This window comes from Cupressus sempervirens, chromosome 8, assembly GCF_028749045.1.
Source record: "Cupressus sempervirens isolate cs-2001-9-10 chromosome 8, ASM2874904v1, whole genome shotgun sequence".
NCBI classification, from domain to species: Eukaryota; Viridiplantae; Streptophyta; class Pinopsida; order Cupressales; family Cupressaceae; genus Cupressus; species Cupressus sempervirens.
In genome coordinates, this window is record NC_143125.1 from 480,995,495 (window position 1) to 481,019,716 (window position 24,222).

Sequence of the window (24,222 nt, forward strand, 5' to 3'; positions counted from 1 at the left end):
CAAAATGTCAGTTGGCTGTAGGTATGCATTCCATATCTAGTTTCCATGTATATGCATTGAAAATACCAAAAAAACTGCACTTGCATATCAGTTCATTGTAAGAGGCACTGTAAGCCCATAGCAACATTGTACATGAGAATGAATTCAATAAAGGAGATATATGTTGCATACTATTTGTTTGACAAAATGTCCATCTAATAGCAGATATGATCAGCATAATAGTTGTATGTCAATTGTTTGTCAAAATGTCAATTGGCTGTAGGTATGCATTCCATATCTAGTTTCCATGTATATGCATTGAAAATACCAAAAAAACTGCACTTGCATATCAGTTCATTGTAATAGGCACTGTAATATCATTTGAGAACATTCTAAATTTCTTAGCATTGAAAGGCAGCATACAAGTTTTTGACAATATTCCTTGAGCTAAAATTAGTCAGTTTGGGCAAGGGATATTACATTTTAGCTCCCAGCAAAGAACCCACAGGAATATGCATTCTGCCACTGGTTTTCTGCTTACGCCTGTTCACAGGGGTCTTAGGAGTCCCACTGGACTTCTGTTTGCTCCTCTTCACTCTCCCATGCCCTTGGGCTCTGTTCTGCTCCTCTACTTCCTTCTCTTGCACATATTCATTCAACAATTCCATGCTGTCCCGGGCCTTGTCAATCCGCAACTCTTTTGGTACTTTTTGTGTCTTCATGCTCCATACTGGAAATGGTTAGTAGGAACCCCTCGCACCATCAACCAGATACCACCCATCACTTTCCACCCAAAAGCCCAATCCTGGCTCTGCATACTCTAGCATCTGAACCATTCCTTCCATCCATTCTGGCTTCACAACAGCCCTCATAATCCACAAGGCCTCCTTCCTTGTTCCCAACTGGAGATTCCAATCAATTACTGCTGAAGAAATACCTACATTCTTCCCATATCTGTGATCGGTTGTCATAAACTCCTCACCCAGAAAAACATCAAGAATCTACAGAAATGTAGGTTCTTTGCACCTGAAAACTCCTTTCATTCTTCTACTAGATATCTCTCCACAAAATGGCCATTGCTGGTGTAATGTTTTCATTGTGAAATTGGCCTCCATTCTCTCTTCTCTCACCGACCATCCTCAATTCTCCTCTGCTATTAGTAATGGAGTGCAAACAATTTGAGCGGAAGCAAACTGCACTTATAATTATTACCTGTTTTGGAGGCTTCCGATCTCTAATCATACTGTATCCTCCCTTACTCGTCTGGATGTACTCGCAGTCTCGACATTAATGCCACCTCCATACTCCAGCACTCCGTCATTACTGCACCAATCATTTATAAGTTATAAGCATGGGAATAGTACCGCTAAACAATGAGATTTACGATGATGTGGCAAGGCCAAAAATCAAGCCATAATTTTGATTTCAATTTGCAATTGACCATATAGCTGTTACCGCCATATAACCTGCCTACCTTCTTCAGTGATTTAATCAATGCCTTCATTAGAATAATCCCTTGATCTTTTTTCAACCATGCTCCATTCAATTCTCTCATGTCTTCCTTCATCTCTTCCTTCCCTAAATCTGACAGTCAAATTCCCATTTTAGACATCACATCTGCCTCAGAATTGCCTTCTTTCTTTTCATGAGTGATCTTATAGTTTTCAAAATAATTTAACATCTCCCTAATAATCTTAACATACTCAAATGCCATTCTTGGGTGACCCCACTCAAAATTGCCATATGTAGCCAATGAATTCCCCTCCAAGTGTAGCTTCCTTACTAGCTTCCTTACTGTGAACTGTTTGCCTTTTTGAACTGCTAAGAGGGCCACCTGAAATTTGGCCTTGTTATTGATTTGTTCTACCAATCTCTTGACCCCAATTGCCAAGATATTTTCTGCCCAATCCCCAATAATATATCCGGCTTCACTTGGTCCTGGGTTGCCCTTTGAAGCACCATCAAAATTTATTTTCGTCCACCCTTCCTCCAGGTGAGATCATCTCACAGAAAGCTCCCTTTCTATTGAGGGATTATGTAATGTCCCCAAGTTAGTTCAACTAGTTTGTGCATAAATACACTTGAATTGAATTCTTTAGATTAACAAAATCCATTCTATAAAGATAATAACTCTTATGTGAATTAATAATAAACTATATGAGAATTGAGAAATTCATGCTATCCTTGTTAATTACTCCAGTCTATGAGAATGCTGAGATGTAACAGGTTGCTTAGACATGAAACTCGACGGTTTTCCTCAAGGTTTTTCAGATCCAAGCCCTTAAGCCTTTCTTGGAATTTGTCCGCAAGGCGCTCGGTGTCGCTGATCCCTACCCTATCTTGGAAATGACTGATTGGCTGGATTTACACAGGCCTCTCTCTGGATACATCTTTGCACTTCTCTTACAGACATAATAATAACAGGTCTTGAGCATGTGCATATATATTTGATTATAATGATGGCTTGTTATCAATGTTTATTAAATTTATTAAGATGGCATAATCAGAAAGACATTCAGCACATACCAAATATTTATTTATAATTTGTGTCTTTCTTCCACAATGCCTCTGCTGTGTGTATGTTTGTAAGTGTTATTGCTGTCTGCTGATAATAATATCCCACTGCTTATTATCCTCCAATTTACTCCCGTGATGAATTCTTGGATGTTATTCTGCTGCTTTTTTCTCATATTCCTCCATTATACACCCCCCCATTGATTGATTTTGAACTTAGCTTTTATATCTTCAAAACCAAGAGGTGGCAGCTTTTGGAGTTGAAAAGTCATTTTCTTTCATTATATTTGGTTCTTTCATTAATTATATTACATTATAATTGGTTACTATTCATTTATTTTTATATTCTAATTTTGTAATTATTATTTAATCTTATTTTTAAATAGGGGACATCACAGATTATCCCCTCTCAGCCGCTGGACGGGCCTGTAGAATACTGCCATCTTATTATATATATGAAATGTTAATTCAACTCACAATACTATCCCTCTTACACTTATCCACCGCACCCATTATCAATATTACATTGCATAAAGCAACTTGCACACTGAAGAAAAGCTTCATCATCTTAATTCTGTAGCCCGCTACGATCTTATACCACATATAATCATGAGGGATGTCCTGTCAATATCATGCTATTAAGTTCTTAACAATCCAATACATCCCTTCTTTCCAATGCAGAGAATTCATCAAGATATGCACCTTGATTGGTCAAGTAATTGGCCACTTGATTTACTTCTTATTAATATATCTTAATATTCTCAATTATTTCCATCCTCATTCTCTTCCATTGTGGCTTATAATTGCCAGTTAGGTTAATAAAGTTCCATTACCACATTAGATACCTCTTGAAAGTCATTGTCTATCTCCACATGGTCAATATAGGTAGCCTTAAGTGCTGCTAATAGAGCCTTTGATTATGCTGCATTATTGGTATCTATTCCAAGGAAAAATGAGCTCCTTAAAACAAATGTTTTCTAAATCTCTTCAATATATATACCGCACCAGCTACTCCAAAGTTTCCTCTCGAGGCACCATCAAATTCAACTTCACCCACTTCTGTGGAATCTGCCATTTCTTCTCCATATTATTAGAGTTATCTATTAGCCTGTAAATGAGTGTGCTGGAAAGTGCTTTTGGCTTGTATGGACTTTTGAATTTCTATTTCTATTACATGTATTTTCGTTAACTGATTTGGTAAATTTCAGCAAAGCTTGTTACACTGCATGAGAAACTCTTAGATATCATTAATTTTGCCAGCTTTAAATTCTCGACATTTTAAATTTTCTAGTTTATCGTGATCTCTCTTTCTTTTGAACTTTTTCAAGTATCACTGCAAATCATGTTGTTTATTGATGATATATTGGGGGTAATAACTTCATTCTTCAGATGGAAGTGGTGTGCCAGCTGGGACAAAACCTCAGACATGCAGAGATTGTAAAGGATCTGGGACGGTTGGTGGTTAGCATTTTGTAGTACTAGTTTTCTATTTGGACAAAATTTATCTATACATAACTAACCGGTTTTGGATAACTTTTTTCTAATGATATTCATAGTTTGGCTTATGTGGTTACACTAATAGATGATGTTATTGAAGAATTCAGATTAGAAGGCAACGGGGTGCATTTCGGTTGGAATCTACATGCTCAACATGCGGGGGAAGTGGTTCGATTGTGAAGGTAAAAATGAAGAAGTTTGTTTGTGTCACTGGAATTCCCAGAAGGGGTTTGTTTTGCGGTGAAAAAATGTGTATAAGACGGGAAATAGTTGTAATAACCACCCCTAAGATTTTTTGAAATATATGATGTGAAATGTAAATTAATGAAGAGAAATTTGCTGATTGTTAGGTTTAGATTACATGCATGATAATAAAATCACATGCAAATACTCCCATTAACAAACTAGATAAGTGTGGGTTTGTCACCATTGCCATTCAGTCAGGACATTAGCATAGATGAGAGGAATAAATTTAACTAACTAGATGAAGTGGGGGTTTGTCACCATTGTCACTTAGTCGGTACATTAGCTTAAAAAAATATCATAGTATTTTGAGAGATGTTACAATGGTAATTGCTTGATTTATTTTTAAAAAAAAACAATTTACATATATAGACGATTACATTGTCGATGTTTCCCAAAGAAACAATTGATAATTGAAGATTAATTTATAAACTATCTAAATAGTCTAATATTACATTATTGACCATTAACTAAATAGATACCTAAATATTATTCTAATACCCTCCATTAATGGTCAATCTGTTAACTACACCAAGTTGCTCCCTAAATATTACAAATTTGTCTGCACCTAGAGACTTGGTGAGAAAGTTTGCAGTCCAATTCTCAGTTGGAACATAGTGCAACTATATTGATCCGTCTTCTACAAGCTTGCAGATGTAATGACAAGTGAAGACCAACATGTTTGGTTTGCTCATGGAAGACAATGTTTTTGGCAAGCTTGAGCATTCTGTTATTGTCGAAAAGAGAGGTGAAGGACTCAGTTGAGTCATATGCATATCACAACAAACATCCTTTGAAGCCAAACTACATCACATGCTGCTTTAACAGTTTCCTGATACTCAGCTTTATTTGAGGAAAGAGCGACTGCTTGCTGTTTCTTGCTTGTCCATGTGACTGCACCTATTCCTAGGCCGAAGACATACGCAGATGTAATCTTTCTGTCATCAACAAAAGCTGCCCAATATGAGTCTGTGAAACCAATTAGTTTAGGATCTTTGCTTCTTCCATATTAGAAGTCAAAATCGAAGTGTCTTTCACATATCGTAGCACATACTTTGCTGCAACCTAGTGTTCAATTCTTGGGGCTGTCATGAAGTGAGAGATACAACTCACAACAAAACTGAGGTCAGCTTTAGTGACAGTGAGATAGATGAGACATACCACTAGTCACATGAACATGGATGCATCCACTGGAGGTGAATATTTGGCAGGCAATATCAGACACACACTTTCCATAGACCCGTGCATGTGTCTTTGTATGCATACATGTGCATGGATATACAATGCACATGGATAATGCAGAATATCTTTATGACTAACATGAAACAAGCTATATATGACCAGGAATAGACACAACCTTAATGATAAAATGCGACCTTTAAACTAGTAGAGGACCATAAATGTCAAGTTTTGATGTATTGTCTGTTTCTCATTTCAAGTTTAGGTATTTTCTGGATTGTTCTGATTTTTGAGATTTGGATGTCTCTATAGTTGAGTATGTATTGGCATCTATTGTGCTCACACACATCTGCCACAGATACATCGATGTGTCTTCGTATACATGTGTGTGCATGCACAATGCACATGAGTAATGCAGAGGATCTTTGTGACTAACATGGAATATGCTGTATGTGACCTGGAACCGACACAACCATAACAATAATATGTGACCTTAAAACTAGTAGAGGAGCATATGTCTTAAGTTTTAATGTAATGTTTGTTTATTATCACAAGCTTAGGTATTTTCTGGATTAGTTTGAGTTGTAAATGAGGTTTGGATGTCTGTATATTTGGGTAATTGTTGACATCTATCTTGCATTAATATTTGTAAGCATCAATTTTCATTAACAAATTTATAAGACGTATGGTGAAGGATAGGTTTGTAAAGGTACAAAATATTCCGCAACATGTAATGATGAATATGGTTTGCTACACTTTGCCATGAAGTTATTAAAATTATAATCCTAAGAATATCATGTGATAATTAACAAACATAATCTTAATTATATGCACCACTTGACTTCTGGATGACTATACATGCTGTAGTTTGTTACATTTCCAAAGTCTCATTAGGAACATGCACATTTATGAATTTTGCGAGTGGATATGGAAGTTTGGTTGGCTTTCATCTTCAGTATGTCTTTTGGTATGCTATACTGTATTGAAAATTTTGAGATCTTTCATATAGGAATTTTGCAAGACTTGCCGTGGAGATAGAGTTGTAAAAGCACAGAAGAAGATTACTTTGGATGTAATGGCAGGTACAGAAGTCTAATTTAATTGTTGGAAGTGTATCATCGTATTTATTTTATATGAAAGATGTGTTCCATGCTAAGTTTTATTTGTCAAGTGGTTACAGTTTATATCAGTCATGTATATACGATTTTACCTAAGATTCTCATGTTATTCGAAACCAATATTGGTTGTGAAATAAAAGGTTTATATGATCTCAACCGATATTTTCCTGTTATATGAAACAACTTTATTGGTTGTGAAATACAATGTGTATATGATTTTAGCATTTTACCCAGTATTCTCAATTTATATAAAAGCCAACATTGGTCATGAATAATTAATGTGTATAATATCTTCGTTTATTCCTATTTTAGGTAATAAAGACTTGCTTTTGGAAAAAGGGGTAAAAATTTATTCAATGCTAGAAAAGGCCGTGGATAGGAAAAAAAATAAGTTGTTCCCAAAGGGATACCCAAGAGATCCATTATGCATTCTCATCCTCTTTGATTAACCTCACCAAAGTCTCAGGAGAATCTATGGGTACTAACCTCTGGTCACCAACATCCCAAACTAAGTTCATAGAAGCCTACTTAGCCAAGCAATCTGCCACTCTATCTGTAATGTCCCCTTTTTGGAGCTCCTTATGTTTCATCCTAAATTTACAATTCCACAATGAAATGGAAGCGAGGAAAAGTCAAGATGTAATTTTCACTCAATTAAGATAAGATAAGTTGTATAAGTATTGATTGTGAAATACAATGTGTATATGCTTTTACCTAGTATTCTCAATTTATATAACAACCAACATTGGTCACGAATAATTTGTGGATAAATGCCATTGTCTGTTAGATCAATCTCCTTTATTGGGAAAGTCTCCTACTTGGCCCTCCTTGAATACTGGATCAGTTACTTCAATTCCTTACACTAATTACTGGTCTCTGTTCTTTAGACTGAGTAGGATAGTATTTGCTTCTTATTCAATTATCTTATCACCTCTTTCATGCTGTGACATATTTAGATTTTTGTAAATAAATCTCTGTCTATATCTCCCTTGCTTTAATGCTGAAGACAATATTATCTCAAAATATGGAATGTCCTTCTGCAATTTAACTACACTTAAGAATTTAGATTATGTCATATGAATTATCTATCTGTAATCTGGAGTATATTTAGATTATTTCCTTAGAAACTCCCAGCTTCCATTTGTATAAACAATAACTTCTTTGGTGTTCAATCCCTCCATTTATGAAGAAATATATATAGAGATCTTCAATAATAATGCTGCAGATATAACTCTTCCTTATTCCCTATGATGCCCTTAGTGAATCAGCTCATTAAATATGGAACCTTATAAAATTTATCGCTGATGGAAGCAATCACTGATTGAACTCAGAGATATTCTGAAATCTTCTCCATGCTAATTCAAGATGCTTATCTATTACTGTGTGCATGGTGAATATATTGATTGAAAATAGAAGTTAGAATTTATATGATTGGCCTGTAATAATATGTAGAGGCTATATCTGTGTTTCCTTGTTCAAGGTCTACCTCCCGAAACTCCAATCTGCCCTGCCTTGTTCTTCCCTGTCTTGTCCTCCTATATGTTGCTGTATACGTGTTTGCTGACAGTTAACTACTGATCATATTGCTGCTGATTGTTCCATGAAATGAATGGTGCTGATCGCATTTGGATGCTGATGCTGCTGTTTTTCCCCCCTCCTTATTCGATGCTGATGCTGTATTCATTTGCATGTGGGGAGGGCTGAGGGGAAGGTCGACTTCCCTTAGTTGCCATGATTATTATAATAAATAGATTTTAATATATAATATCATATTATATTTATTATTATTTTATATATGTAATACTAATGAAAATCTTACTATTATACTAATAAATAATATGTTAATTGTACAATTACATATTACAATATTAATTATAGTAATAATTTATTAATTTATAATCAATATTTATTATACAGTTATCAATAATATACTATTATATGATATTTCAATCATATGATGTTAGATATATACATATATATACATACATACATATATACATACATATATACATACATATATACATACATACATACATACATACATACATACATACATACATACATACATACATACATATATATATATATATATATATATATATATATATATATATATATATATATATATATATATATATATATAAACTATTTGGTAGAATATTGTAATTTATTTATCTAATATATTGTTAATTAGTGTTATATTTAATAAATAATGATATATTATCATTAGATATTTTGGCAAATATGTACAATTATAATATATATTAAGATTATTTTATGTCAATTATCTATCTTTATTGTTGACTAAATCTTTCTTTTAGTAGGGGAATGTTATAATGAACATGCCACTATCTCACGCCTTGGGAATGTGACTGAAAGAAATGTTGTTCAAAGGAAAAAGTCACAGGATTTACTCGGTCACTAAGGCTAACTACCAATTAACTCCCACTGACCTTTTCTCAGTCATAGTATCCACCACAATTTGTGAGTAAGATTAGCAAATAATCTTGTCCCAACCAAGGGGCCTTTCTCAACGATAAACAAAATAGCAAGAGCCTCCAACTGTTCTTTGTAAATAGAGAAATGTAACACAACGCCAACATCATTTTTCTACCAATGTCACCAGTTCTTGCATGACCAGGGTTCCTATGGGAAGGCTAATCCTTAATAACCTTCAAATTTGTTAAATTCTATAAGGATTACTGCAAATGTATTTGCACTGCCTACTTCGGTGTATACTTTCCAAAGGCAGCAATCTCTTATTTATATGGAGAATGACTCAAGAATAGACACGTCCCTTCATGGGACATGTCTATTCATTAATATAATGACAATTATAATATATATAATATCTCTGAAGTCACTAATCTCTCTAATATATATATATATATATATATATATATATATATATATATATATATATATATATATATATATATATATATATATATATTTAAGTATATATATAAATCTCATATATACTAAATGTATATTTATTATATACATATCTTCACTAGCATTTACCCAACTGAAGTTACAAAACATCAACAAAAACTCCTATAGGAGGAGGAAGCCATCACCGTCACGACCATTCTTTTGTTTGGTTTTTTTGAGGTTTGCCAACAAAAGATACCAAACTGTTGTTTTCTTTATTCAAATTCCTACAGTTAAATTACTACATTATCACAAAAAGGTCACATTTAGTAGGAATAGTCTTCTAAAGTCTAGTAGTAAAATTTCACCACAAATGGTCCTCCATCAATTTGGAATCTTGAAATATTGTGGGATTCCTTTCCAAACAAAAAATCCAAATAATGAAAGTAGGCCCAATAACCCAAGCCACCTGAAGGAAAGATGTCTTAGTTGGATGTCTATTCAGACATTCCCAAAATTCAACTAAATAAGTGTCATAAACACAAGCATGATGCTATACCTCCCACCACTGATGCCAAATCTCCCTAGAATATTGACATTGGAAAAAGAGATGTGAGGTATTGTTGATGCGTGTTTTATGACCTACTAATAGTAGAATATTAACATTGGAAAAAGAGATGTGAAGTAAGGTTTGGAAAGGAATCGTGGGATGTCCTACTCTCTTGATCAAAATCACATGTATGCTAAGATTGTGAAAGTTCATATAATTGACTCCAAGGTTCCTTTTATGGCAGTTCTTGATTGTGGATGAGGTCAATGGTTGATGTAATATGCTCATATCACAAGGGGCCTCACATCATGTTCCTCAAGCTAACTACAATATTGACTATGGGGACTTTCAAATAATTTTGTAGTAAGAGTACTTTTTTTTGGTTTTTTCTGTAAAAAGTAAAAGATAGTAGGGTTGAGGAATCCTATTCTACTCCTAAGAATTTGAAAGATGGACACCTCTATGAAGTTCAACATTAAAGATATAAGTAAAGTATCCACATAAGGGCTTAGAACCAACCCGTTTAAGAACAAAAGGTATGAGCAAAGTGAATTGATTGTAACAGTTTTATTAATCACATTCATCTAAGTATTTGAAAACAAATCTATTTTGAGTGATTGTAGAGTACGTGCAAGCATCAAGATACATCAATAAATCACCAAACTTCAATGACAACATTATTATCTCAGTAGCTCATAGCAACAATCTCCAAATTTTGTCCTTTGCAAATGAAAAGTTAGGACTTTATATAGGTCCCTGAATACAATGAGTGGCCCAGATTGAAACAAAATTGATGACCCAAATTGTGCCACCTTTAGCCCTAATTAGGGTTAGGGAAAAGAAAAAGAATCTACAACTAATGCATGGGTCCATACAAATCAATCGAGAGAAAATCACTTTCTTAGTGGGTTAATAAATGTCCACTATGCTAGCCCATTTGACAGGGGAGTGGGGTGACACAAATGCCCACTATGCATTATATGCTTCCTCGTCGAGGATAGCCTATGCTTGATTTTGTTCCTCGAATGCTTAGAATCTGGATAGCATTGTCTAAAACTCATCTACATCAACTCTTGGCGCAAATTCTTGCTTGAACTCCAAAGTAGTCATCTCTCATTCACACTTGCTCAAACTGTTCCCTCAATCTAGTAACGAGTCTTGGGTTGTATGCATGACATTTGAGAATATGGAAAAGTTCTCTAAAGTCATCTTTTGTGAAGAAATTTAACCGAAAGAACTTTGTAAGTTTACTTATTAGGCTATCTATAGTTATATCATTCTCGATCAATCTCAGTGTTAATAAGGTTGCAACTGTGTTGAAGATTCGTTACTAAATGTTTTAGATGAACTTTATCAATTGAGTGGATTCCTCGTTGAAATTCTCAAATATCTTGTTTGCCATGATTATTGTGCTATACTAGTGGGCGAAATCATACACTTTTCCTTCCCTAATCACTACACCATCAACCAATATTTTCTTGAGATTTTCCATTAAAGCTCATAGGTGTGAGATTACTTCATCTTGATAAATATGCTCATCATCCTACAACTCATTTATGCATTGCATCCTGGAGAGGATGGTTAATGCCATTTCATATATCAGGACCAAGTCTTCAACAAATTTGAATACCTCTTTTTGGATGCCTTCTATCCAAGCCTCTACACTTTGAGAAATTTGCCTCATTCTCTCAATGGTAAATCTTCCATCGTCTCAGTTGGAAGAACTGAAGGAGGAACAAAGGATTGAATTTTTTCCCTCATTGGATGCGATAAGTTATTCAAATATGCACACAAAAGCCCTCTTCATCTTCTCCTCTTCCTTCAGTATTTTCCTTCCATCTCTTGATCTTCTCAAATTGTTCAATGACCTGCTCCCTAGAGGCACACTCTAGATCTAATTTTGTCACATTGTACTTGTCTGCAACAATGTGGTCCTTAGTTTTGTCAACTGTAGGTATTGCAATCTGTAGAGTCTTGGATCTAGGCATGTCCTAGATATAATTTTGTCACATTGTAATCATCTGCAGCAATCCGGTCCTTAGTTTTGTCGATTGTAGGTATTGCAATTTGTAGAGTCTTGGGATCCAGATTTACTCTTGATGAACTTTGCAAACTTTTTTCCATGGCTTTCTCTCATTGCTGCCAATTGTTTCTCCCCTCCACTATTCTTTTGTTAATTTTATCCTCAACTATGGGATTTTCTGTTGTTGCATCAGGAACCTATTCTTTTGCATTAGGAACATCTATCTCTACAATAGGAATTTCTATCTCGATCATTTACCATTCTAATATGGCCCCATGGTTTTCCTTAGTGGCAACCTCTGCTCTTTTCCTCCTCCTTGGGTAGATTCTCGATAAGCATTAATACTCTCTCTATCCTATTTCAACCTCATATGATCTTCTTGTGGCATCCTTCTCCTTCTTGTGAAAGGGTTAATTTTTTGTTAGTTTGGAGTTCAACTTGGTGATGGAGTATTTACTAATCTTTGTCTCTTATACAGGGGTTCTTCACTATGCAAGTCAGACTTCCTCGGTTGCACCTCTTGAGCAATACTCTTTACTTTTTCTCTTTCAGCATTCAATAGTTTCTCCTTCAATTCTCACTCCAGATGACTACTTGGTCTATCATCCCACAATGGCTAGTGCCTCATCTATTTATAAGTTAGTCTATCCTTTGACACCCTTAGTTTGTTGATCTGACGCTCGACCTAACATTGTGTAAATTTCTCGAATGATCTAGATATTGAATCAAGATCCAATATTTCCTTTTTGGACCAATTATACGACTAGATGGTCTTCTCCCTTTCCACCTCCTATCCAGAGTCAATCACTTTTATATCTTCCTCTACTTGATCTAGTACTTGGGATGATTTTGCATGCTTGGATCACGTTGAGTCGCAATCTAGAAAACATTGTTTTTGTTATCTCGTACTCATCAACAATATTGGTCCAAACATCTTCAAGGTACACCTTGTGTTGGTCTTTCACACTAGTCGGCACTCTAATTCTATTGTAGGGATCACAATCCAATTTGGTTGGTTAGATTGTCAAATGGTAGAAATATAGCTCACTTGCTTATCATTTGGCCACTTTTAGATAGGGACACATTGTTAGCCCCAATTGATCTTGTAACTGAGAATGCTATTATTGTTTATAAAAGAGTCCTATCTGTTGTTATGTTGTCATTTATGTCAAGTCTTAGTTGGTTAGAACTTAGACATTATGCTAATTCAGTAGAGTACCATATCATTTGATTGATGAAGAGGATTTGAAGAAAGTACAATGATGATAGAGTTGATAAATATTGGTATTCAGTGGGCACTTGAATGAATTGGTCTATGACAGTATAATGTTGGTTTGATTGTATTTCAATCACGTTATTTTGTGATTAAGTTCATAATTGGTGTCAGTGAAAGGACTACAATATTAACCAAGTGATTATAGTTGTCACCAAGTGTCTGGCAAAGCAAAGTTTAAGTTTAGTGTTAATCGAGTAATTCTAGTGTTAATTGAGTGATGTGTTGCCCGAGTCATGTTGCAATGTTCGTCAAGTGAAGAACAAAAGAAAAGATTAATTTGAGGCCGACAAATGATGAAGATTGAGAATGTTCGAGAAACATAAAGGATAAGGATGAAGTTTGTGATGAGATCAACAACTGGAATTATTCAAAGATGATGGTATGGAGAAGATTTTGTATTTTCAAAATGAGCACAAACTTTGAGGTGAACTAGCATTGATCCAATGACTAGATGCAATGAATATGAGATCTACGATTGTAACTAAGCGGCAAAATTTGGAAGGATCTTGAAGGCAAAATTTAACTATTTAGGGAGATGATTGAGACAATTTTTGGTTGTTGATTATTGATGATAGATGCAAACTATCGAAGGAGAAAAAGGAGAAAGAAGAACAAGGTGAACCATGTAGAGCAAAGGAAGAAAGATCAAGCAGAGGAAGTGCAAGGTGAAAGAGAAAGAGTGTGAATCAGCCATAAAGAGATAAGAAGGAAGAAGACAAAACAAAGAAGAGATCTGAACAAGCAAGGTAGTGCTAAACCTAGCAGATCATTTTCCTGTTACTTTATTACCATTGTAACCAATAAAATCTCTTAATCGAGTGGACCTAACAAGTTTGTTAAATCCTAAATGGTAACATTGATTAGTGATGTTTGCAGTCCACTCTTTTGTAATGAGAAGGAGTGATAAGGTGTAGATGATATTTGGTTAAAATCCTCTAATTAGGCCAAACTAAAAATGTGCATGTAAACCTTTAATAAGGTTGGCTCCTAACATAGCTCACTTCAGAAGAGTGAAATTTTTGGGTTGTTGGTTCCTAATTGGTTTTCCCCTTTACAAGGTTTCCACGTTAAATATTTGTGTCAAAATGTGTGATTGCTTATGTATTGCAAGTTGATTTTCATGTTATTTACATATTGCTACAACTCGGTATAAGCTAAGTTTATACTCTGATACTTGGTAAAGTAATGAACATTGAGATAACAGTTTGAAGTAAAAAGGTTGGAAGTGTGAATTGAGATGTCAAATGTGGTTACTGGGTTATTGTCGTGAAAGTTTATGAAGTTTAATTTGGTACTGAATTGTTTTAAAGGTGTTAAAGTTCTAGTCAATTCGGATGTCTTTATCCTTTATACGTGTTCATCTTATATGATATAATTACACACACACACACACACATATAACTATGATTAAATTTAATTATTATATTAATTACATGATTATCGAATAGACATGTCCCATGAAGGGACACATCTATTCATTGCCTATTCTTAATATATAAATCTAAGAGGTTGTTGCATTTGGAAGATACATACCAGACATCATGGCAGTTCTTAGTACATCTGCAAGTGATCCTCATGAATTTAACTTGGTATCAGAGCCTAGTTTCGATCTAAGGACCTGTGAGATTTCAATAATATTCATATCAGATATTGAGGGTGAGCAAGAAATATAAGGAAAGGAGATGATAATAAAACAAACTCGCTACTACACGACAGAGAGTATTCAATAATAAGGAACAATTGATAATACATAGAGCAATGAGAAGTTAGAATTATCAAGAATTGGATGTAGACAAAGAGATGACTTAATATAGATGACATAAAATCCACTCCAGGCGTTGACAGTTTGATTCAGATTCAAGAAGCTAAAAAAAAGTTTAATGATCAATATCCATAATCTCTACAGAGAAGTCCACAATAGAGAGGCCCTAAACACAACCCGTAGATATTATCCTACAGAAGGAAACACTTCTTATACTCTTGCTTGTACAAACATACTAGAACACTGATTATTATGACGAGAGAGAGAGACATCCGAAGAGTATCAAGAATCTACAATAGAGTCCTTCATAATAGAGAATGATACAAAGATTCATGAGAGATTCTTATCAGAGAAAAAAGAATAAAGTTATCAGAGAAAAAAAACCAATAAAGTGTATGCAGAGATAGACATGAACGACACATATTACAATTTATAATTCAATCAGAATCCAATCTGGTTCCTACTGATATGGAGAGATGAGGTACGGTTACCAAGTCACTGCTAAAATTTATAATATCCAATGTCTAAAGACTATAAGAATCATTGTGAGATATCTAAAAGTTGAGCTAGAGTTCAATGCTTGCAAGGTATATATGGGGATTTTTTTGTGGACACTACTCAATTGCAGACATCATCGGGTGGAAGTCCCAAAGAAAACAATGTACAGTCAAACATCATAATCCATTAAGAAATAACATGCAAATACAATCTGACACCATGACAAGCATTGGAGAAATAGCAAAGATAAAAAGTAATAGAAGTGACTGCAATTATCCCAACCATCAACCCATAGAACTTGATTGATTGGGAAGTTCAAATAGGCTCAATAAAAGAGTAAAAAAAAGATCATAGTATTCAGAAGTAGCCGATATAAAGGATCAGGTGGCTAAATAAATTATTCACTTATAAATAGTGTGACATCCATGTATTTTAAGGAGATTATCAATAAGGATGTGATAGTGTTGCTTCGATGGATATCTGGACATGATCTTCCAGCCTGGCATTAACAAACAAGACACTTGCATTGCCAATGGTATATGCTCAACAATATAGTAAAGGGCGGTAGTGGACGAATAACATTCAAGGAGGACAATGGGAGCATGAAGCGTCCATTGTTCAACCTATGTGGAGGCAACGCTATCTGAATACGATGTACTAATTTATCGGAACAAGCGAACTAGGAGGGTTTGTGAGCAGTACACGAATGTCCATGCAGCAGGCAATTTATGTACATCTACACTGCACAAAGGCTATCAGGTTTTAATGTTTATGAACGCTATCAGGCACCACAATTGGCACCTTGGAAAACAAGGGAAGGACAATGTCAGGAGTCGGCTGAGTGATCCACAGATGTAATGCCTTTACATTTTTCGGAAGCTTTATGATTAGTCACACGTTGAGATTTTGTGACTACTTGTCAAATCTTGGTTGAGCTCTGTGATGAAAGCATAAACTTTTGGTTTGAGGGTCATATGACATACATAACCTTTAAATTGGGACAAATTGAGTAGTCACTTAAGTCTTCTTTAAATGCAATAATTTCTTCTCTTTTGTGTGTAATTATGTTTCTTTCTTTGTCAAGTTCCAAGTGTTTGTTCTCCAACCTACATCCAACAATTTCTAAAGTTAAAAGAGATTTTATGATCAGAACTGTTGAAAGGTTGGATGACTGATTAGAGAAATACTAAGATCAATCTCTCTTGGCACTTTTGACTATGTAATTCCCCCCCTTTAGGATATCTTGGGATATAAGCACAATATTTAAAGTTTCAACTTTTGACACTTTATCTAATTCTTGCACTTTATCTTAATGATGGAGATCGTGCATAATATCATTTGCTATTTTAGATTCAATCAACAATTTATATGCAATATTGTACATATACATATACACACATATATACGTACATATGTACGTACATACATACATATCTGTGTGGGTGTATGTTGCAATACGACTACTAGCAATCTCTATTATATCAATATGAAGTATGCTACAGAATATGATATCCTATCACTTATTGTGATATAGGATATGATGCTTCTGATACATTGCTATTTCTGATCTATCGATATGATTAAGCACTAAATATGGCATTTCTTGCAGCAATATACTTTCTATGTCTGATCAACAATATAAGTATGCAAATGTGAAAATATAACCTTAAGTGATTGGTTGCTGTCTCAGTTCTGTACTTGTATGCTTGCAACAAAAAGATTGATGGTGTTTCTGATATACGCTTTCTATACTTGCAATCACTGGTGCAGTCTCTGATCTGCAATTAATAGTTCCAAGCGATTTCTGCTGATCAGGCACTTGCTTAATTGAGCAGATCCAAACTGGATATATAAGAGTTAAAAGGTTTCTGAATGATCAATGGAAAAGCTTTCTTATATCTGCATCCTTGAGTGAGGAGCGCCATTGTATGGGATGTCTAGTGTCCCTTCATTTCCTTTGCTAATTGCACCTTTCCGTTACAAGTCTTCTAACAATAAGATAAGTTAGTATAACATTTTTTAATAATGAAGATTGTATCCCTTCATGATCATTTCTAGACGCACCTTTTCCTTATTAGATTTGCATACTTTCATTCAATAATTAATCAGCCTTTAGTTATTGATTATAATATTCTCCTTACTGGATGCCAATAGTAATAATCTTAACTAGTCAGTGTGCATGAACTAGTATAATAATATGGCTCATTGGTTCAATAGATCTCAAAGTTTGTCATTTTCTCACTTAATCATTATCATAACTTAATTACTGTTCCTCTATATCGGTATAGGTTATGAGTGCTGTATGCTTATTATTGCTCAGTCATATGTTGATTGATGTCCTCTTGATTATTTATATTTATTGGTACAGCTTCTCCTGATCTGTTTATCATCCTGTTACACATTAATCATGGACCATCATTGGATATACATATGATCATTGATCAATTATCACTTGGTTTTTGGTCTTCATAGGAGCTATCATACTTATCAGCACTTGGGAACCGTAATACCCATTACTGATTCCTCATTTGCTATTCTGTATCATTTCATATTGATTTAGTAATCGGTTCATTAACCAATCACTTCTCATGATGTTAATGTGTATTGACTGCTCTTCAACTTCTTCCTTGTATGATGCAGATTGATATCTATCTTGTCATTGGATAGCTACTAGTGAAAATAGTTCTAAATGACGATTTATCCATAGTTGTGATTCTCTAATATGAGTACTTTCCTTCATCTAGGAATGATTGCTCAACACTAGATGTCATGCTGAGGATCCTTCGCCATTTGATCATGGATAATCTTGTTATGGTTATTGCTTTACAGTTTACATGATGACTAGTTTGAAGATGTCATGCTGACTGTCCTTTTCAATGGTTTACCCATACAACATAGAGTGTCTGATGCTGATGAAAATGAAGATGTATAGAATGTTCACCATCCTTCTTGAAGGGGATCATCAAATGGAACTAACCCTTATTCTTCCTAATGGAATTAGGGAAACTGTCTTATTTTTAAGACTTCACAGTTTTCCACATCTTATTCTTCTACTAACATATATGTGCAGATACTTTTAATTATTCTTACTAACTTCTACTGCTATTGTTGTTCAAGGACTGCCACCCCGTGATCACAAAAGTGCACAATTGCTCTAGTATTCTTGGTTTAGGTATGGGGACATTACAGACTCTGCAGGCCCAAGGCAGGTAACCCATTGTTATACATTGGTCAAAGTGCTTCTGCAGTTAAATCAGAGAATAAAACAGATAGAAATATTCATATGTTATGATGAGGCTTGTGAAATTACAAGCACAACTGGTTCTCCTTGTGACTTTTATATGTGTACAGTGTGATGAAAAGGTACAATAATTAAGGATAAATTACAACACTGAGATTTTCCATAGAAGCTGTGTATGGGTTGAGGGGAATGTTTCAGAGATGGATTGGTGAGTATTCATATAATAAATAAATATTTCAAGTGGTCTTAAGCCTTCGGTTTTGTTTTGTTGACTTACAATGACACAGCCAGTAAATGGCATACACAAATTGCATCTGACTAAACAATCCACTTGCAACACCTGTATTTCCCATTTTTATCCACAAATGATTAGCATTCTTTGTTAGAAAATAATGCAGAATAATAATATAAACATAGCAAATGTGTGTGAAGAAACTTGTAACTCTTAGCTATTCATTTCAAAGAAATACCAGATTACAAGAATGAAGACGTGGCAATTTTGCCTAGCTTGTATTCATATAATTTCAACAAGAAACAAAGTATTACAACAGAAGATGATACAGACGCACCACTATTTTTCTTTTCATAAACACAGTACAACTCTCATATCCTGCCCATTTTCGAAACTTTTTTACTATGAGGATACATTCCTTATAATGGAGCAACATTTGTGAGAACCCACAAATGGGTGACACGCGCTCCTTGACAGCAACTTGACAATTATCATGCAACAGAATGGATGCAAAGACACATGAATTTCTTGCAATGTGAATTGTTTGAGAGCAATTCACAAGCGGCTACAAGCTATTTGAAGAATTAAGTGGAACTAAATGATGCTTAGTCCACCCAAATCTGACATTGTGATGTGGAAAAAATATGTAGGAGGCCCACTCTTGATTGCTCGGACTATGATGACAATTGTTGTAGACAGTGTAGCATCGGATGAGAAGATGCTACCAATTACAACGCAACAGCTGGAGTAGTTACAGTGGACTTGTGTGTGGTGCATTTGCCACACCCATTCCATATGAGTCATTTAGAGTAGGAAGATGAAGAATGTCCAAACAAGAGGGCACTATCCGCTTCCAAGAGTAGCTTGACATTCCTATCCAGACATTGTACACACCTGCCAAGTTGAATGAGTGAATACAAATGCTCCAAGGGAGGAATTGGAATTTGTTGTGTTCCAGATGAGCCTTGCTGAATAAGTAGGGCCACACACATGAAACAACAGGAAAGTACAACTCCCTTTTTTCAAGTGAAATCATCAAACTTAATGTGAACCTATTGTTTTAGTCCAAGCTTCTTCTTGAGTATCAATTGGACTAGACTTTCTTAATTCCAGTTCCGCTCGTTCTTAAATAAAATCCCAAAAAATCAGGTATAAACAAATTGAAGCCTTGAGTACAAGGGGTTTACATTTTTGAAGAGGTTGTCCTATGTGTAAGAGATGGATTTGGTCATTAAAATAGAACATTGACTATTGTGATGATGGCATAGGAGTGTTTGGGGTGGCATGTGACTTCCCAAAAAATCTTTGGAAAGAGCTACAAACCTCACAGCGAAGCTACAAACCTCCCAATGACATTATATACAGTAAATGACAAATTTGCTGATTTATGCAGGTGGTGAATGAGTGATCATCCCCATGAACATGTGATTACTTTGGGAATAATGTAAATTCTAGTTTGCCAAATTGACGAATGTATCACAATGAAACAAACATGTGAATTTCATATTTTTTTCTCTTTTGTCTTCCAATCTTCCCTATTTGGTATTTGGTCTTCTATTTTGCAAGAGCTGAGGAGAGGTCACTGATTGTTTTCCCACACTTGTCTTGGGTTGGATCTCATTTTCTATGGTGATTTTAGCATCTTTGACTCCAGCAAGTGTATTTGTGAGTCTATTCACGGTGCGAGTGTAGTTGTTGTTGTAGTAGGAGCTTCCAAATTGTAATTGTAGCTCATTGAAGCCACCAATGCATCGTATATAGCAGAGCTCTATGCTTTATAGAGCTGGACTTTTTTACCCAGTATTGTGTATTCTCCATTTTAATTTTGTGTATTTATGTGTAACACATGTTTCTTATTTGATTTATCACTTTGTTGAGATGATATTTGTTGTTACCTTTATATACATGTTATGTTTTGAGTCTTGGCAACCATTACTGGTGGTTTGTGCCTTGGTGGAGTGTATGGGGATTGTTGAAGATATTCCATTGAGGATGCATTTTAGGGAATCCTATTTGTTTACATAAATAAACTAACTTTTGAGATAACCATGATGGCTAGAAGTCTTATATGATGAATGATTATGTCACCTGTGATCAGTAAGAAATTATTTGCATAGGTGAGATTGGGACAATTGCTTTTCTCTTCACTCATTGAACTCGTTTTTGACTTCATCTGAAGTGTTTTGACCAGGGGCTTTTTAACCTTTTTTGGGTATATCATGTGTGGGTATGGATGGACATGTGGAGTGCCCATGTCACAGCTCTATGTTGCCTCATAATATGTTATATTCATATTGGACTGGGTACCTTTATGTGCATCCACATTTGTATCTATGTAATTGCAATCTTGTGACAAATGAGCTTTAAGTCTTTTAAGAGATTCTTTAATTCAGGATCTTAATCTGAAATTCACCTGTTTCATAGTAACATAATCCCATTAATTTCAGGTATCGATAATGGAGAGACGTTGAGAGTTATTGGACGTGGAGGAACAGATCCCGAAAGTGGTCAGTCAGGGGATCTTCTTGTAACCATAAAGGTCAGATGTCTCTTAGATTTCTAATCCCCTGATTGAACCACTTATAATTATTAGTATTTCATTTTCACAGTGATCAACTTTCTTTATACTACGAAAGTGGAAAATACCATATTTGAACTATGAAACTTGTTGATGTAGTTGATCAAACTGAGACAACAATAATAGTTGCTGATTTTAAATGCAGGTTCGTGATGATCCTGTATTTCGTAGAGAAGGTGCAGACATTCATGTGGATGAAAACATAAGCTTCACCCAGGTATGTAATAACAATCATTTCTTGGCATGTTGCTGTTATTTTCTTAGGCTGACAAATTATTTGTAAGTTTTTTAGTTATACTAATAATGGAAACCAAGCATATATAGGAGTTGGGAACAATATGTTTTTAGTAAAAAAATCATAAATTTCTTGGTTGTGTATTATTTTTTTGAAGACTCGAAAAGTAGTACCAGGGTAACATAAGGCATTGTTTTTTGAGTTTGACAATTAACTGTGCCCTGGCAAATGTACTTTCTTGTTGTAAAAGCATCGGTTGTCATTTTTGGGTACAAATGTCTTATATTAAGGAAATCTTCCGCTGAAATTTGTCCTTTTGAATTCTGTGTGCTTGTTTGTTGTTGGCTTATACTTAGTCAAATATGAAAAATGTCTGGGTAATATTTGGAAGAATAAAGAATATGACATCTATGCATAGTACAAACACTTTTTGAGTGGAGTTTTTCCTGTGACCATTGTTCAAGTGATATTTGACTATATAATAAGTTGCTTTTAACCCTATAGTGAGTTGGTAGTGTTGATTTGCTTCTGTGTTTGCATATGATTAGGCAATTCTTGGAGGAACCATTCAGGTGCCAACTTTAACTGGAGAGGTAGCTTTGAAGGTGAGTCGAATGTTGCGTCAGGGATAAATGCCATGTGTCATTGAATTGTGCTAGATGAAATGAGTTTTTTCTGTGTGTTTCGATGTTACAACGCAATACCATATTTGAGTCTGACTATTTGTTATTCTATCTTATTTTATGCTTGTAGGTTCGGCCAGGAACACAGTATGGTCAAAAGGTTATTTTGAAAGGAAAAGGTACAACAATAACATTTCCCTGGAAGATATCAATTTGAGTCTCTAAGATGTTTGTGATTAAATGGACAGTCACAAATGAGCAAGAGAACTTGAAGATTTCATTTTATTTGGACTACATGCATCTAGTTTGGTGATTGTTTCTTACAGTTAAATTATTTTTATTGTATTTATGATATTATTTTTATTGTATTTATGATGTACGCTCATGCCAATGTTTTGTCAGTGGATTGGTGATGCTATCTTTTAATGGGCTAATTTTAATCTTTAATGCAGGGATTAAGTTAAGACGCTCAAGCCAGTTTGGAAATCAATATGTACATTTTCGAGTCACCATTCCATTGTAAGTTTTGGGGATATTTCTGTTAATAAAGAAGGTCTAGAAATTTATTGACACAAATCTAGTGTTATTTCATGTATATCATTTAGAAAATTAAAAGAGTTGGTGTCATCAATGTCTAGTCTTCTGATAATTTTCATAGTAATTCAGGTCTTTGATAGTGTAATTTCATTGTGTTTTGATATGCAGGAGTATAACAAAGAGGCAAAGAGAACTGATTGAAGAATTTGCAAAAGAAGAAAGTAGTGATGATGAGAAGAGAGCTGTTGAAGCAAGTGGTTAACCTGTTTTATGTTAGGAAGATCTAAGTTGTCATTTTCTCTAAAGTAATCTCAGCCAAGACTGAGCAAGTTATAATCAGGCGAGCCATTCAAAGAATTATTTTTCTGAAATGTTTCTTATTATATCTTAGTATCACTACATTGCTTACCATTCTATGGGAGTAGCTTTTTGCATCATTCACTTCCATCACCTCTTTTGAGAGAGCAGTCTATAGGACCATCATTTGTCACATTGAGTTTTACATTGCAAGCAGAAGTCACATGTTAAATTTGGCTGTCTTGATAACAAGATTGAGATATATGACATGGCATATTTGCCAAATGTTTAAAGGAACTGTATATTATTTATTCTACTGAAAAACTGAATGAGCAGTCATTCATGATTTTTTTGGCATAAGCTATATAAAAGTTAACACATTGTTTGTTTTGACCTGCAACAATTTTGAACTTATGTCCTATAAATTCTTACTAATAAGCGATTGATGGTATTTCTAATGAGTAACAAATTAATTCTATATTGTAGGAAGTCCTACTCTTGTAAGAGTATATATATGATATGGCTACTGAACGGACATGCCTTTTGAATCTTGATTAATATTGCCAATAACTACCTGTTCCTTTCTACTTGTGCTTTAGAAATCAAGGTGGATGGCATTATGGAACGAAGGCAACTGGATATACAAGGGTTTTCTTAATGCTAATATGCAAGCGTAAGACAAATTTCAATTGGAATTCCACTAGCGTTTATGTTTGGGGCAAATATGTTGAACATATTATAATTTAAAATGCTTTAACTGTAGCCCTGAATGAAATTGATAATATAAATAGCATTATAAGAAAGTCCAATATGTCAAACGAGTCCACTAGTACGGCTGAAAATCTAGTTGTAAGCCATTAAGGAATTGTGGTTTAATCTGTTATTTGTCTTAATAGCCTTACTTACATTGCTTAATTTTCTGGTGTATTGAGCTCCAAATCTGTCTTTTTACTTATAGACTAATCC

The 24,222-nt window shown here is 34.6% G+C and overlaps 1 protein-coding gene across 1 annotated transcript in view; it reads left to right on the top strand.

The window, feature by feature from the left end:
- The window catches only part of LOC149543309 (chaperone protein dnaJ GFA2, mitochondrial-like), a 110,640-nt gene extending 86,991 nt beyond the window's left edge, over positions 1-23,649 (top strand). Inside the window, exons 10-18 of the mRNA XM_089798144.1 lie at positions 3,883-3,947; positions 4,098-4,172; positions 6,422-6,494; positions 21,434-21,525; positions 21,710-21,781; positions 22,348-22,404; positions 22,553-22,601; positions 22,875-22,941; positions 23,128-23,649. Coding sequence (XP_089654270.1) covers positions 3,883-3,947; positions 4,098-4,172; positions 6,422-6,494; positions 21,434-21,525; positions 21,710-21,781; positions 22,348-22,404; positions 22,553-22,601; positions 22,875-22,941; positions 23,128-23,221 — 644 coding nt within the window. The 3' untranslated portion in view covers positions 23,222-23,649. The remainder of the gene's footprint in view (positions 1-3,882; positions 3,948-4,097; positions 4,173-6,421; positions 6,495-21,433; positions 21,526-21,709; positions 21,782-22,347; positions 22,405-22,552; positions 22,602-22,874; positions 22,942-23,127) is intronic.
- The last annotated feature ends 573 nt before the right edge of the window (positions 23,650-24,222 follow it).